Raw genomic sequence first — 18,560 nt, 5'->3', positions numbered from 1 at the left:
AAAGTGAGAAGAGACAGCACGTAACACCTGCACTGGCACCTTGTTCTCTGGAGATCAAGGATCCGTCGGTGTATAAATGAAGCCAGTTTTGTGAGGGTACCTAATATTAATTGTCTCTAAAGACAATTGTTTCATTATTTCAGTGTTTACTTCTGATTTCAGTATTTCTTGGGTTAAATTTAGATTATACTCTATATTTAATAGAGTTAATGGGTTTGGTTTAATTTGTAAGTTCTCTTTTAAATTCGGGATGTTGATTTTCTGTTTTAATTCTTGAGCCAAGGTTATGAAACTTTTTTTGAGTTTTTAATCTACGGAGAGGACTGTATGAATGCCAATTGTTTCCTGGTAATCTGATAAGTTTTTCATATTGAATCAGTGCTTTTTCTTCTATTGTCATTTTGATGCTGTTAATATTAGTGAGGAATCTCATAGAATCTATTGGCGTTGTTTTGATTCCACCAGTAATGAGCCCCTGAGAGCTTGGTTTTGAACACGTTCTATTTCGTTTACGAAAGGTGAAGTAATTAAAATTTCTCCGCAGTATGTCAGCACTGGCTGTATAAACATTTTCTATGTAGTGTTCAAAGTATTTCTAGAGCAACCCCATTTATTTCCTGCTAGTCTTTTCAGAAAGGAGAATTTCCAGGACAAAGTTAACAGATTTAGAGATAATGTGATGACAGAAATAAAAGGCATGTACATGCATGAGCACACGGATATAAAAGAAATTAATATTGGCATGATAATAATTAAAAGTTTAAGCCTGGATTCATATATACTAAAAGTTAATACTGTTACTCTGTATAGTTTATAATTATACAAACCATGTCCTCAGTCTTTTTAGATGTCATTCTTGTAATTCAGTATTTCTCTTTGGGACTGTTAACAGACTTTAATCCTCCTAACCACCACTTACCAAGCAGTGCATAGTCTACAAGATGCATTGTCTACTCCTTATGGCTAAGTTCTCCATTGTTACGTTTCGGAGTACTGTGAACCAGGTTGAAAAACCATCCTAACAGACATCATGTCCACTTAACCACACTAGGTGTCATTCTTAACTTTTAGTGCATATAAATCCATGTGAATTTGTATATGCCTGTATACACCTGCAACAACTTCTACATAGGACAGACAGGCAGATCATTTCAAACACGTTACAAAGAACACATCACAGCCAGGACAAAATCGCAAAACACTTCTACATACGCAGAACACATCACAAATGCACACTACACCTATAGCAACATAAATACAGACATGGAAATTCTACTCATTCAACCAAAAAACCAGAAACTAAACACACTACAACAATACGAAGTATACAGACACACAAAAACACACCCTCATGATATCCTCAACACACAACTCAATTTCAGAACACACACACTATTTGACTCCACATTACACTACATAAACACACCCCCACAGGAAGCACAATCAGAAAGCGCGAAAACCAGTAACAACCAGTTCTGAAGATAACCTACAACAGGTTGAAACTAGTCAACAAGGTACCTAATTTTAACACATGAAAGTAAATACAGTATATATTCCTAAATGATTACAATGTTTGGTATATAACACACGATACAGTAAAATCCCTTGTATCCGACAACTATGGGACAAAGCCAGTGCCGGATAACCGAATTTGCCAGTTAATTGGAAAATATTTTATAGCTTATTTAAATACATAATTGATATGCTTGTTCGGAGATGCCGCAATCTTGCAAGTACTGTTCCCAAACCTACCTAGATCACTTAACTGGCTATCTCGAAAAGAGGCTGAGGTCGTGAATTAACTGTTCCGCCATTTGTCGGGCAGGCAAGAAAGTACATTTTATTCACCTGATTGATATTTGTGCACCCGAAAGAGGCACATCTCTAATGGCATATAACAGAATTCTGTGGAGTGAACACAATTGTCAGCTTTAAAAATGGTGACTTCCGGCTTCACTTCTAGTGATCTAGATGGCCATTTTTTTGTTTATCTTATGCAGTGATTGTGTGAACATTAATAATACGGCAATCTAGTGGTGGTAGATCCAGGTGCCTTATTCAAAAATGTAGGTCACTACATCAATTTGTAATTTATTTACTGACTTTCCCTCATATTTTTATTTTTATTTTCCTTATTCAAAAGTGTCGTTGTTTTAGAATTGCCAGATATCTGGGTGCTGGATACGAGGGATTCCACTGTAGTACTATGAATAACAATTGTAGACCTAATTAAATGATTAGTCTAGTATATAATACACATGTTAGTACTATACTTAGCACATTTTGAACTGGCAGATCAAGGTAACGTACAAACCACGCACGAGTCAATGAACTGAACTGTGAATTGAAGCACTGGTAATCCCAGCTGACTTTAGTTGCGGAGAATGATCCAGGATTAGAGGTAAGCACACATGGCAAATGCAGTCCATTGCTTGACCTTGATCTGCTAGTTCAAAATGTGCTGAGTATAGTTATTTTAGCCTTTCCTTCCCATTTTGTGTAAAATCCGTTTTTAGGAAAACCCCTATTTAAGGGGGGGGAGGAAACAGAGAAAGTAATCACTCAGAGATTCTTTAAAAAGAGGTTCTACTGTATGTAGACTTATTAAGAACTTACTTGGTAGCTAGTTGGTTTATGGAACACTTCTCTCCAAGCGAAGCAATATACTTGCATGTTTCTGTGATAACCCTGCAGTAACAAATTATATTTAATGTCATATTTAACATCCATATAGCAAAATAAAATGTATTTCAATAATCTCTTCGAAAAATCTTACACTGTAAACTCTAACAACATTGTACAAAACTTAAATTCTCCCTGACTCAAAACACGGTGATTCTGATGTATTTGAATGTGCTAATATGAATATCAATGCATTTTCTTTGTACTACATTATACTGTAAAAGGCTAGCTAGAGTTCACAAATACAAAAATTGGGAGGTATTCATAGCATGTTACACCTTTATATGTTAGTTATAGCAATGTGTTATCAGTAACAGCCAGAAGTAGTATATAAGTAATATGTAAATACATTAAAGGGTAAAGTAAAAATCATGAACATCAAGATGAAATATTAGAATAAAAAATAAAACATTCTGGCCTTCAATGTACGATTCTTACCTAGTAACAATGTTGCAGACACATTTGGAAATTCTTTGAAATTCTTTTATGTAGACCTATGTCGTGAATTTACTACAATATTCTAAAATTAAGTAATCTTTCCAGCAATTAAAAGATATTCTGATAAAAAAATATTATTTTTATTTCGACTGAAAACTATTTAAGATCTTGGTTAACTGGAACGCACATTTCAATGCTATTTGTCATCTCAATTAAGTAGGAAAAACAAAAGAAACATGTTTCTAACTCCTACTTCTGCTAACATATCTGGCTTTCCTCTTACGACACATTAGTTTACCATCATTCATAAGACCTTTTGAACATGATGATTCCGTACTGATCTACAAGCAGCCTGAAAATAGATCCTGACTGACGGAACATCAAACTCCTTCCATGAAGTTCCACTCGAAAGAGCAATCAGAACATCACTATCCCTCACCTTTCTGACTCATATAGTCCCTCATGTCAGGTTACAATATTATGTCCTCATAACTAACAAATACTGTTGTGTTTTCAATATTGTATTGGTCTTCAGGTAGAAGTTTAGTGATGAGGTCCAAGAGAAAAAATGTTTTTAATGTTTTACATGGAATTTATTAATAGCGTTGATTTCACTTGACTTACATGGAAGAGGAAATGGAAGCATGGGCATGGGAATACACAGATATCTAATATTCCATGCTTCATTTAGAAACAATCATGATGTAAACATTAACACACGTCAACTTAAGTGGTCACTTGCAATGTCATCACCAGACTGGCTCAGCAAATTCATTATAAAGAAACAAACTTTCTACTGTACAATACAATAATATTAACAAAATATGAGGATCGAATGAGTAGTGCTCGTGTTCGGTCACAGTTCAGCTCTATTAATATAAGACGATTATAGAAAATAAAATAAAATAGGAACTAAAATTAAAATTACAGCTGCAATGAAATTATATGAGAAATGTAGAAAATAAAATAAAATAAAATAAAATAAAATAGGAACTAAAATTAAAAAAGTACAGTTACAATGAAAGTATATAATATAATATTAACATAGAGAAGAATAATATTGTACGTGAATAAAGTAGGACAATTTATGAAAAATATATATTCCGAAATTATAGAATACAAATATAATATAGGCTAATTAATTCACACCCATGGGCTATAAATTTATTTAATCAAATTGACGACATTAACTCATTTCTAATTTTCTTCTTATATGTTAGTGAGTTACATGTTAGAAGTTCTAGATGTAATTTAGCTAAAGAATTATACAACCGAGAGCCAAAATTAATGCTATGCTTTAGATCAGCAGATGCGAAACATTTAGGTTCTAATAATGTTGAATTATTATTTCGTCTTGTGTCATGGTTATGTGCCTGTAATATAAACTTATTACGATTTTTATGATAAAATTTTAATTAAGTATATTTATAAATTTGTTCAATATTAAATAATTAAATTCAGAATAAATTAATTTAGTTGGATAATCAAAACGTTTCTTCAAATAAATTTTAATTCTTCGTTTTTGTATTAAATTTAAAGGACTAAGATTAATTTTTGTACTTCCACCCCAAACAATAATGCCATATTGAATAATAGATTGAAAAATGGCCAAATAAACATTTCGTAGAACTCTAATGGGTAAGTAGCATCGAAGATTAACGAATTTATAAATTGTTTTAAGTAGCCTCTTACAAAGATAAGTAATGTGATCAGGCCATTTTAAATTTTGATCAATTATACCCAGATATTTCATATGTGTGGCTTCTTTTAATAGTGGACATTTACAACTTTAGGGATCTAAACAATTTTCACTGTGTATTATTAGTCTATATTCATCGCTATTTTTTTAATTTTGAATATTGGCAATTGTTAACGAAAAAGGGACTAATGTTGATTTAGATATATTTAAAGAAAGGAAGTTGGAATCAAGCCATTTTTTAACAATATTAGCACCTATATTAACATTTCTATATGCTTCTTACTAAGAACCACCACTGAACATAACTAGCCTACCATATCATCAGCATATGAATATATAGATCTATTAAATGTTTCTAAATGTATATTTAGCAAATCATTAACACATATTAGAAATAAAATTGTTCCCAGAATTGCTCCTTGCGGTACACCTATATCAATATGTTTATATTCACTAAATTGATTTTTAATTTTGATCATTTGTCTTCTGTTACTAAAATATGATTGGAATAATTTTAAAACTATGCCTCTAACTCCAATAGTATGTAATTTGTCCAAAAGTAAATTATGATTGATAGCAGTGGCGGCTCTAGAAGGGAGTAGCAAGTTAGCGCTATCCCCAGAAATTTTATAAGTAAATAATGCGTATAATAATCAGTGACGACTTACCAATATGCCTACATACTCTTTTAAACATAATAAGAAATACCCCTATTATCTGTAGAGGACTTGTATGTACGTCTGCACTAGCCTTGTTAACTCTGTGTCTGCTAAGGGACTTTGGGTGCTATAGGGGCAGGTGCAGGGAGAGACTCTGGAGGCGTGGCTTTCGCTAGCAGACAGATTATGACGTGTATATACAATCGCTTCACGCCTTGAAATCACTACCTCCTTGATCATATTGCTATACGGTACGCTATACCGTGTTTTATGCTTCGGGTGTTGTGTGAGTTTCTCTTGTCTTGTTAAAAGTGTTGATTATAAGAGAGTAAGTAATTGCTAGTGTACAGAAATGAATTCCGTTAGTAGTTTACACTCACAACCATTTTCATCTAGGTCATTAGAGGTGAAAATAGAAATAAAAAGGCTTGGTAGACCAACACCTGCTATTAAGCTTTCGCAAACAATTTCTACGAAAGGTAGGACTTTAAACAGAATTTTTAACGCTAATATGTTCGAAAAACATGACTGGTTGTGCAGCACTGATGTCAAGAATGCTCTATTTTGTTTTCCGTGTGTGTTATTTGGTGGCGAAGAAGTTTGGACTAAAACAGGAATGACTGATGTGCATCATTTAAATGAAAGGGTTAAGAAACATAAGTCATCGTCAACCCACGTAAAAAATGTCCTTAGTTTAGCCCTCATGGGAAATGTACATATTGCTGCTCAGTTGGATGGTGCCTATAGAAGAAACATTGAACTTCACAACCAGAAAGTAGCCAATAACAGATACGTGCTAAACATCATCAATTGTATTAGATTTTGTGGCTCCTTTGAATTAGCACTGAGAGGTCACGATGAAACGGATTCGTCTTCTAATCCAGGTGTATTTCGTGGTCTCATAAATTTCAGTGCTGAGCTAGACAACTCTCTAACGACCCACCTAGAAAATTCAACAGTTTTCAAGGGGACGTCAAAAACCATTCAAAACGAGCTTTTGACGGTTATGCTAGAAGTCTGTTATGAAGAGATTTCACGGCAGATAAAACTGCGGACTTTCTAGCTATTATTGCAGATGAAACAACAGATGTCTCCAACAAATTTCAGATGGTGGTTATTTACAGATATATCCACAACAACAAGCCTGTTGAGAGATTCTGGGATTTCATTGTTCCTACTGGTCATGATGCACCATCTTTGGCTAAAAGCATAACACACGAGCTTGATCGTCATTTAGGAGCTTGTCCCAGGAAACTGATCGCTCAAACATATGATGGTGCTTCAGTCATGAGTGGCTCATTACGTGGTGTTCAAGCATTGGTCAAACAAACTTATCCAGACGCAGCTTATGTTCATTGCTATGCGCATCAGCTTAATCTGATCATGCAAAATGCCGCATCAGCGAATCGCAATGTGAAAATATTTTTTGCTAACCTTCAGGGCCTCTGTACATTTTTCTCATCTTCTCCACAACGCACAGCAGTTTTAGATGAAGTAGTGAAAAAACGACTACCAAGATCTGTTCCAACTAGATGGAACTTTCAATCAAGGAGTGTGAATACCATATATGAATACCGACATGATCTTATTGACTGTATGAGGGCAATTCAGGATGAAAATACAATATCAAACCCTTCCACCATTTCACAAGCCTGTGGTTTCGAAGAGATTCTCAGAAATGGAAATTTTGTTTTCTGGCTGTCATTTTTCCATCGAATAATGCCTCATATTGACATTCTTTTCGATCAGGTTCAGAAGAGAATTTTCGAGCCTTCATATCTCCATAAACAAATCCAAGCATTTGAGCATGTAGTTTCTAGCATCCGGGATAGTGTGGAAGTTTCTTTTGTGCAGGAGAATACAGTGAAAAAAAAGGAGGATTGAAGATAACTCGAGAAAAAAAAATCAGGAGGCCAAAGAAATCTGTGATATCATAGTACAACAAGCTAAAAGCCGTTTTGAATTCAAAGGTCATCTTTCAGCAGCTATGCTATTTCTACCGGATAGATTTTCAGAATATAGTACTGCTTTTCCTGAAAATCATCTACAAACAGCATACACTAATTATAACTTTTTGGATATGAAGAAACTCCGTACCGAGTTGACTGCTATATACGAAAGAGAAGAGTTTAGGAAAATTACGGGTGCACTCTCCATGTTTGACTTCATAAATGAGAGTAACTTAAATGAAGCATTTAGTGAAAGTATAAAACTCCTGAAAGTACTACTCACCATTCCCATGACCACATCCGAGGCAGAACGGAGTTTCTCTACTCTGAAGAGAATAAAAACATTTCAGCACAACACAATGACGTAGGAAAGACTTTCAGCTCTTGCCATGCTTTCTGTGGAACGAGACCTTATTATGCAAATACCTGATTTCAACCAAAGAGTTATTGACAAATTTGCATCCAGGAAGGATAGGAGAATGGATTTTCTCTTCAAATAGGTGAGTCATATAGGCCTAAGTCTAATTTTGTTAAAGTAAAGTAATTAAGATATTTACTAATCAAACTGCATGGTGCTCGACAACCACTTAGCGTAGTTGTAGTGCTTGAGCAATTTTATGAAAGTTTACAGTATGAAAGTACTGTCACCGAAAATATGCTACCTCCTATATTTCAAGTCACCGACCGCCACTGATTGATAGTGTCAAAAGCTTTCTGTAGATCCAAGAAAATACCCAACATTTATTTCCGATATCTAGTTCATTGATAATTTTTCCAGTAACATTAATAACAGCATCATCAGTAGAAATATTATTGCGGAAACCAAACTGATCTTTACAGAGGATTTTATGTTTTTCTAAATAATTTATTAACTTATTCTTTAAACATTTTTCAAGCAATTTGGAAAATGTTGGAAGTAAAGATATAGGTCTATAGTTATTTAAATTATTTTTATCGCCAGATTTGTATATTGGAATTACTATGGCACATTTCGAAACATATGGGAATATACCTTGAAAAAAACATATGTTAAAAATACGAACCATGGGTTTTGATATATATTTGATATTAATTTTGAAAGTATTATTCTTAATTCTATCTATACCAGGAGCAACATTATTTTTTATTTGTGAGGGGGGAGGGGGAGTGTACAATTTAAAAGAATTGCAACATAGGATAGAACAGATGATTTTTATTGCTGAAAAAGTGAATAAAGTCTTACATGTAATGCCCTAAAACTATATAATACATTTTTAATTTCATGAAAGTTATATACCGCAAAATTAAAAAGAATTACATTTTCTGCCTACTGTTCAATGTCTATTTGCTAAGGATAGCTCAATGAAATTTAGCTACTTTCTGCCTCTTTGCCTAGGAATTCATCATTGGAACTACCGCTATCAATGATAACCGACCACTTCAGATTAACAGATAATCTACCACATAAAACCTTTTTCTTTAACTACATATTACATAATGTGACTGCAGAGGACTGGTGTCCACTGCAGTCATTTCCTACCATCCTCACAAATAATATTTTTACTTATCGAAGTTTAGAAGAGGTATTATTTCTAGCAAAGTAACTATTAAATTGGAACCAGGAACAGTGTCAGCGGAATACACGGTCTTGAGATGCTTAGCCAGCAGTATAGACAGTCTTTCGGGCGTGTGGTAAAATCACTGCCTACAACGAAAGTATTCTTACGCTTCAGATCGTTGCTGGCCGAATCCCATTGGTCCAGTAGGACAAAGCATGCATTTTAATTGGTTAAATTATATCACGCATTGTTCGGACTCTTTTCTTGCGCGTAATTTCATTATAGTGACTTGTCACTATAATGCACTAAATCAAATTTAAATGCAAGAAATGATTGATTAAGACGATATTTGTAAGTACGTGAAGTCAAAAGTGTTTTAAGACCATCTCACTTGGTGGATGGGTGGTCGGTAACCCGGGCGGGAAGCGGGTACCGAAACATAAAAAGTGTTGGAGAGGAGATGCGTCAGGCAGTTGGGTACTTGGAGAAGACCGTAAGAGGTGAATTTGAGATACCCAGAAGCGGCATGGCGTCATCCGACGAAATACCCTGTAAGTAAGCTTGTACATTTGTGTAAATATAGAATAAATCCAGTAGTGTTACAATAACGCAATCATTTCGGACTTAGTTTAGTAGTCATGTAGTTCCCTATAGTATCCTGAGAGCTCCAGTTATTCCCGAAAAGTAGTTTTCCATTGTTGTGTACAATGGTGGTGTCAGAAATCCTGACGAGGAAGAGCAGAAGACGAACGCAGTAGCCATCCGGCTAGCAATCAGTGCGACCTAAGTGACGGTCGCACAACACATCCAATGTTAATAATGTACACATGAAGAGTAGTCTTATCACATAGTGGCCTGGTTCTACTTCCCACCTAACAAAATCTGCAGTAGGCAGTGCCTGATCAACTGCTATACTACTTTGCACTTTAATTCTGCTTCAGAAATGTTTCAAGAGAGATTCTTAAAATTTGGTAAGTATCACAGAGTCTAATAAAAATCCTCCACACTTCTGAAAACAACACATGCTGTAGTTCCTCAAATGCTGACATAATGGTCTCCCAAATATGCTTTTAAGCTCTTCTACTATGTGTGGATTGTTTGCATACATACACTTTCACCTTCCGATTTTCTCATAAATAAAAATAGTACAGAATTAGAACAGACACCGTGAGGCCAACGAACAGCAACTAATATAATATGATACTCAAAAAATTGTAGCGCGGCTTGAACAAAATTCTGGACTATGTGGGTCTATCCTGCTAGAAGTAATCATTCAGCATTGGTTAGATCTTGTGGGGAGAGAGAAGATCAAGCATTTCTGTACCATTCAGAAGTGATGGTTTCATAAAAAATATCAGATTCATAATTCTTGCAACACTCACTACACGCCACATACCAATTTTAATATCATGTATTTAATGGTACTTGGAGAACTAGGTGAAGGTTATCTGTAAAATGGAAAAATGCATGTTTTAAGTTGATTTCATGACATGTCAAAAGCATTTGACAGTATCTCTCATGAAATACTTTTAATGAAATTTAAGTTTTATGGTTTTAGTGAATTAGCTTTAAAATTTTTTAAGAATTATTTAAACAATAGGCAACAGACGGTATATTTTAGTAACAGTTTTTCTCAATACACAACTACTAATATTGGTGTACCACAGGGTTCCATTTTGGGACCGATTTTATTAATTATTTATGTAAATGACTTACTCTATATAATTGATGGCAAATACATAGTCATATTTATATGCGGAAGATCTTGCTATAACAATTAATGGATATGATAAATTGAAAATTATTAATATCTTGATGCAATCAACCAAAAAATAGAAGATTGGTGTTCAGCTAATTCTCTTTGCTTAAACAAAGAGAAGATACAGAACTTAGAGTTTTCCTTAAACAATAGAACCAATTGTAAAGAATCGGTCAAATTTTTAGGAGTGCATATACAATCTACATAGTATCTAAGAAACTCAACAAAGGTATTTTTATGTTAAGGAAATTAAAAACAAATGTTAGTGTTGAGAGCTAAAATCTGTATACTATGCTTATATCCATAGCCATCTGACATATGGAATAATAATTTGGGGTAATGATCCTAAAATAATAAAGTTACTGAAACTACAAAAGAGGGCAGTAAGAATAATCTGTAATGTTTATAACCGTACACATTGTAAACCTTTATTTCGGAGACTTGAAATTTTAACTGTACCGTCTTTGTATATTTTAAGTTGTTTAATGTATGTGCAAACAAATATTAATAATTTTACTACAAATAGCTCAGTGCATAGCTATTCTACAAGGCATAAAAATGATTTAAGAAAATGACAATGTAACTACACTACTACTAATAGCAGCTTTGTAGAGATTTGTAAAAAGTTATATAATGTTTTACCCGACAATGTTAGACATTTAAGCTTGAGGCTTTTTAAGAATGAAATTAAAAATAAATTAATAGACTTGTCACTATATAATATTGGCGAGTATTTTAACTCTATATAGCTGTATACCTTTTAATGAGAATTGTCTATATGATATAAAATGTGATTATTTCCTTGTATGTAACTTATGAACATATTGCTTACTTGTAAATCTTTTTCTGGTATTTAAATGTTTTTTCTTAACATGACATTTTCCTATGCTGCATTGTACAGTCTTTGGAATGAAATAAATATTATTATTATTATTATTATTATTATTATTATTATTATTATTATTATTATTATTATTATCATTATTATTAATCCAGTGTCAAGTGAGTAAGAATTTAAGTAACCACTTCTGAAAAGAATGTCAATGTTGGATCACATAATCCTTCAACATTCTTGAAGCTTAGTTGACCTCTGTGATTCTATAAATCACTTACTGTTATTTGTACAACTTTACATGCAGTTAACTTAGTTGCTCTCATGGTGAGGAATTTGAGATAATTTACGTAGAGATTTACATAGTGATCGCTCTAATCAATAAGTTATGTATCAAGTTTCTCTTCAGCAAGCACTTTTTTTTCTGCCTAGTGGGTTTTTCTTTTAAAAAAATTCATACAGGTGTACGTGTCTCTAAATTCTGCTCAATCATCACAAACACAAGCTAAAGTCATACTGATTTGTTAAATAATAATATGCTCTATGACTAGACATCTGTGAGATTCGCGAGACGCAATAACGCGAATTGTTTTCATTTTGCAAATCTTTTGCATCATTTCTTTACACATCTTCTTCACATAACATAAATAAACGCACTTCTGAATCGCAAAAGAACGCGAATTAGTATAATAATGCGAAAAACAACATGATTAAAGTTTTTAAACAAATTTCTGGTATTCTTGCTCTTTTATTCGCGAAATTTAATAATAAGGTGCACTTTTAAATTATCCATCTATCTGAAACTGGTTTAACAATGCGTACACATCTTCCACTTCCCAATATTCTAGTTCTTGAAAATTAATTTTAAACATTCTCTCCAATCTTCTCTGTTAAACCACTGTCCTTCCTCCAATCTTCTTTCCCTCATTGTTTTTTTTTATTCCATGAATCCATGTAGTATTAGGTCTCCTCTCTTCAACCTCCCAGGAATTCCCATGAATTCCAAAGCAAAACGTGGAGTATCCATATTAATCAAAAAGAAATTTACTTTTATGTAATACTGTCATAATTTCAATTTTTTATGTCAACAAATAAATGAAACCATGTATTTTAATTTCAGTACGTTATTTTACGACGCTTTATCAACATCTTAGGTGGCCGGGTAGCTCAGTTGGTAGAGCAGCTGACTACGGACTGGAAGGTCCGGGGTTCGATCCCAGGTGGTGACAGGATTTTTTCTCGTTGCCAAACTTTCAGAACGGCCCCGAGGTTCACTCAGCCTCCTATAAAATTGAGTACCGGGTCTTTCCCGGGGGGGTAAAAGGCGGTCAGAGCGTGGTGCCGACCACACCATCTCATTCTAGTGCCGAGGTCACGGAAAGCATGGGGCTCTACCTCCATGCCCCCCAAGTGCCTTCATGGCATGTTACGGGGATATCTTTACCTTTTACCTTTTTATCAACATCTTAGGTTATTTAGCATCTGAATGAGATGAAGGTGATAATGCCGGTGAAATGAGTCCGGGGTCCAGCACCTAAAGTTACCCAGCATTTGCTCATATTGGGTTGAGGAAAAACCCCGGAAAAAACCTCAACCAGGTAACTTGCCCCGACCAGGAATCGAACCCGGGCCACCTGGTTTCGCGGCCAGACGCGCTAGCCATTACTCCACAGGTGTGGACCGAAACCATGTATTAAAATATATATAAAACCGTATAACACTGAAATTTGAATCTGAAAATATTCTTATCATGTTTAATATCTTAAGGGCACTGGAAATTTTTTAATGTTAACAAGAATTTCAAAATTAACTATCTCCAATACATTTTGAGCTAGGATCATGAAAATGTTACTGTACAACTTATTCAACACTATTTTCTTATTAAATGTGTCTGAAGTAAAAAAAAATGTAGAGTAATTATCATAGCTCTGATTGCTAATTAATTCATGATACACAAAATCATAGCAGAACACACATCGATTCATACAGGTAGGCTACACATTTCTTAAAAAAAAAAAAAAAAAAAAACTACCAATCACAATCTGTTCAAATTTGTTATTCTGTTTTTCTAAATCTTATTTAAGATCAAAGATTTTGTAAGCTATTCGTTTAAATTTATTTTTTAAAATAATAATATTAATTTATGTGAACTCGTTTAATTAATTTTTTAGATGTAATTTCTTTTTATTTGAATGAATAATCAGAACTTCGCTAAAATTGTTAACTCGCATTAATTTCTCCATACACTGCATATGCACAAAAAAAATCAAGTCTTCTATATTAAATAGTTCTGAGAAAAGTGTAACTTATCTGAAGTTGAAAAAATCGCAAGTTACGGGGAAAGGCAAAAAACAAAAACATAAGAATGGGCGTGGCAGCCAGAGCATCACTTTAAAATCTCATTTTCAGGTATTTAAATGAAGAAATCAGGGAAAAAAAACAATGCATAGGCCTACTTGTTGAACGAAGGTTTCTGGATTTTTTTAAAGGGAAAAATGAAACTTCGAATTTTTTGGCCCCAAATCACTTCCCAGTGTCCTTAAAAACGTGTGTGTGTGTGTGTGTGTGCGTGCGTGTGTATACACGCAGTAATCTATACTAATAATCAATCTGTAGCCGAAATTTTTCTGGTAATTTTCGCTTTTCCAAAAATAATTCGTGTTAACATGTATAATTAATCATCCTGAAACCGAAAATAGCTTTTTTGACAATTTTTTGTTTGTATGTCTGTCTGTCTGTCTGGATGTTTGTTATCTTTTCACGTGATAATGGCTGAACTGATTTATATGAAAATTGGAATATAAATTAAGTTCGTTGTAACTTAGATTTTAGGCTATATGGCATTCAAAATACTTTATTTAAAAGGGAGTTATAAGGGGGCTTGAATTAAATAAATCGAAATATCTCCCTTTTATTGATTTTCGTGAAAAACGTTACATAACAAAAGTTCCTTTAAAAATGATTTCCGATAAGTTTTATTCTAAGAACAATTTTGATAGGACTGATATTTAATGAGATAAATGAGTTTTAAAATTAAAATAACGATGCCACCTATTGGCCTGTAATGAAATGGAAACAAATGACTTCATCTATAAGGGGCCTTGGACAACAACAATCGAAAGCTATTAAACATAGCCTACAGATAATGTTTCTGTGTTTGTATGAAGTAATATCGAAAGCTTTTAAAGATTTTTAAAATAACAATACAATACAATTTCACCGCCACCCCAGATTATAGTGTTTTTGTTCCTGCAATATCTCCTATGTGCAAAATATAAAAATTTTGAGTAGGAAGAAAAAACACATTTATTCATTCCATGGCAATGGTACATAGGAGATCGGGAATTCTTACATTTTCGAAAGAAAGAAATATAATTATATATCACTATAATATATGCTATATCACTATTTAAGTTATTTGAAGGGTTCAGACCATAGTGGGCCAAGCGCCATTTCCTGGAGATGTAAAAAACAAGGATTAAAATTAAGTTATTACCATAATTCAATGGAAACATATAGCAAGTAATATAAAGTATACACATTAAAACTAAATGTTATGTCAATCTTCATTAAACTATGGTTGCATGTAATAACAATTGAGGGGCTTGGAACAAAAGCAGGTAAGTGACATTATTAAAAAAAAATGAGGTGTGTGTTGTCATAGCCCAAAAGGATGTTTCTTTGGGATAAAATCAGGAAAGTGATCACACTGTGCAGTGCTGCTATATGGGCATCATTTCACCAAACTAGTGTATAATATTCCATTGTATGTAGAACTTTAACTGTAATTTCCTCAAAACTAGGTTTCTGTCACTTACCTGCTTTTTGTTCTAAGCCCCTCAATTAAGAAACATGTTCAAGGAATTGTCATTGCACCAAATGAGTGCTCTCTGGATCAAAATGATCGCATTTTAATTTTTTTAAATATAATTTAAATTAAGTAACATACTAAACGATTTATCCTTCTATCAAACACGAATGTTCCCTGGATCAAACGTCCTATTTTAATTATGTAATTACTTTATATTTATTTCTAACGGGTGCAGCGGAGTGCATGGGTATGGCTAGTTTTAAAATAAAACTACCGAAGTAGCAATAACAACGAAATTTTGAAATTGAAAACGAATTTTCCTTAAAAGTAAAAACACTTTCACGGCACTGTAACTATAATGCTTGATTTTTTTTTTTTTTGGCTTCACTGAAATCACCAGATGAATACAAAATAGGCAATCCTTTTTTTTTTCCAAATTCCTCAACACTTTCAGACAGATGAGACAGACAGCAAGTTAGTAGAGGAGATTATTCAGGCATAGAAATCAATTATGTCAAAAATGTAAATAATTATATGCAATTTACAATTGTGACACTAGTGTGGCAAGCCACTACATTAATAATGCTATACACCGTCTGATACAAGTGGAAGAGTTGGTAGTCTCGGGAAATGTGGTAAGTTTCACATGCTTATAAGAAAACTATAAAGTTTCAAAATATACCAATCAATATTAAACATATGTGCGCACATGTACATGACTGCATGCATGTTACCTTTGATCTCTTCGATGTACTGGTCCAAATGTTAAGGCTTCAACCAAGATAGGTGTGAATGGCTCCAAGATGTCCAGTGTTGACATTTTCACAATTTTCTGCAGATGTGTGATCAATATATTAGGTAAACCTGATACTGTATCACCATGTGCGAAGATTTTGCTCGAGTACTGGGGAAAAAGAAGAGAATTGTCAATATGTGCAATAACATATCCTGCATTGTTCAGAATTAGTAACATAAAATGGACAATTAATTTTATTTCAAAAAGGTAAAAGTATAGCCAAGTTTAAAAGACATGATTTACGAAAAAATTAACAATTCTGTTATTGAAAGTGACTTTAGTACAGCCCTGGACATAAGGGAAATGGAGAAACCCCGTCATGTACTTCTTTGCTTACAAACAAACACAAGGTAAGGTAATCTTTCTGCGACAGTGGTGGATTTCAGGTAGCCAGCGAGGACCACAAGTTTGTAAAAGGTACGACAATAGTATCATCATGCAACGGTATTTGATATAATAATTATGTCCATATCCACTTGGTACTTGCATCAGTAATAATATATGCATGGCTTAAAACGTCTTTAATTTATTAATTTCTATCACAATCACTCTCTTGGACAGCCCTGAGGACTAAAAGCCAAGAAGAAAAACAAAACTAATCACATCACTATCACGTAGGCCTAGGTATTTGTACAACCAAATCCACTGTTTCTGGCATGTGAAATAAGTAATGGGAACGTTGAGAGCGAGTATCTTATCTTTGCCACAGTCTGTGGACGAGAAAGCTGACAACTGTGAAAGATTGCTGACGTCACATCTGTTTAGGAGGTGGCACCACTCTCAGCCGAAGTGGCAACAGATGCCACTGACTGGACAGTGTACTCAAGGACACACCCCGAAACACAAAGTTCGAGTGTCCTGCCTTTGATGCAGTTAGTAGACAATAGGACTGACAACTGTGATTGGCAGATTGCTGATGTGACGTGTATTTGGGCGGTACCTTTCTCAGCTGCACTGGCAACAAATGCTCACTGACTGAATTTTTACTCAAGGACACTTGGCAAAAACGCTGGCTGTATCTGCATCAATGGGAAAACTCATATCTTTAATAGATCACAATTTCTGTCCATATATATCATGGAGGAAAACTGTGAGTACAAATGAATATTTTAATTTTTTTTTAACTGGGAGGACTTCATCTCATTGTAATAAACACTAAACAAAAGAAATAACAAAATTATTCTCTTCAACTACAGTTGGCAACTCGGGAGCACTGAAACTGAAAATACTTACTTGTTCAGCCCTATTTAAATAGAATATTATCCAATGTCATTCAAGCTCGCATAAAAATGGATGGCATTTTTCTGCTTGTTAACAATTTGTCTACTTGGTTCATAAAATGTCAGTGGAAGTCTGAGAAGCTAGGCTAGTTGAAAATTGTCAGGCTTGTATGAGTATCATAAGAGCCAACAATTCTTCATGGATGTTAAACAACTTCCCTAATAAATACGATTAATTATGCAGTTTTGTTAAAATCAGTGTGTTCTTCTAATGCAAACAAAAACCACAAAGAAATTTTTTATTTTAATTTCTGATTGGCTTTCAATATTGAACTCCATTTCTTCTATTCTAATTGTTAGAAAGATTAAAAAATTTTAAATATATTTACTTTCTCAGGGCATATTTCATCAGCTGCTACAACAAGGCACTTCATAAACTCCCCGTTCACATTAGAGATTCATATTTGTTAGAGTTTGCTATGAAATTCAATAATTCTTACAATTTTTTTCAGTACTTACAGGAGGAAGTTCATCATCACTTAGGCTATATGTTTCAGCTATTCTAGCTTCATTATTCATGTCTTTCCTAAAGGTAATCATGAAGATAATTATTGTAGAATATTCATATGAGCAGCCTAAAATTTAATGTTCTTTTAAATTTAAATCTGTTACAGGTTTAAATATAAGTTTATGTCACGTGAACTGAATCACACAACATTCACTGCAAAGGCAGCATCACTATGCCATTTACTGTGTGCTCTATATATTAAGATGGAAGTTACTTTATGAATAGCCCTCGTATAACTTAAAAACATCTACAGACATTGAAAATGTACTTCTTCTAACGTGACCCATATCTCAAATTTATATTAACAGTGAATACCAGCTAGTTAGAACAATTACAACTAAAAATAATTTCGACCCATTAAAATATTAATTCATACCTGGAACCCAAAACAAGACTGGCTGCATATATAGATGAACCACTTATAGACAAATCTTGAAATGCTGGTGTACGACATGATTCCAAAAATTTCAGCTATTATATTTGACCTTGGGCCCAAAAATTGAAGCCATTAATACAAATTTAAAACAACTCTTCAATTTCATACATAAATACATCAAAGGCATCAAGATCAGCATTACAAGCTGGGATGTGACAGTATAAAAAGTAAAA

The 18,560-nt window shown here is 33.7% G+C and overlaps 1 protein-coding gene across 1 annotated transcript in view; it reads right to left on the bottom strand.

Moving 5' to 3' along the window:
- Positions 1–18,560, bottom strand: part of LOC138715457 (probable methyltransferase TARBP1) — an 85,631-nt gene that overhangs the window by 61,636 nt on the left and 5,435 nt on the right. Inside the window, exons 2-3 of the mRNA XM_069848377.1 lie at positions 16,102–16,271; positions 2,617–2,688 (exon numbers count right to left, since the gene is read on the bottom strand). Coding sequence (XP_069704478.1) covers positions 2,617–2,688; positions 16,102–16,271 — 242 coding nt within the window. The remainder of the gene's footprint in view (positions 1–2,616; positions 2,689–16,101; positions 16,272–18,560) is intronic.

Source organism: Periplaneta americana, chromosome 15, assembly GCF_040183065.1.
Source record: "Periplaneta americana isolate PAMFEO1 chromosome 15, P.americana_PAMFEO1_priV1, whole genome shotgun sequence".
Classification (NCBI taxonomy): domain Eukaryota; kingdom Metazoa; phylum Arthropoda; class Insecta; order Blattodea; family Blattidae; genus Periplaneta; species Periplaneta americana.
Note: the sequence above shows the minus strand (reverse complement) of the source record. Positions and strands in the feature narration are given on the sequence as shown.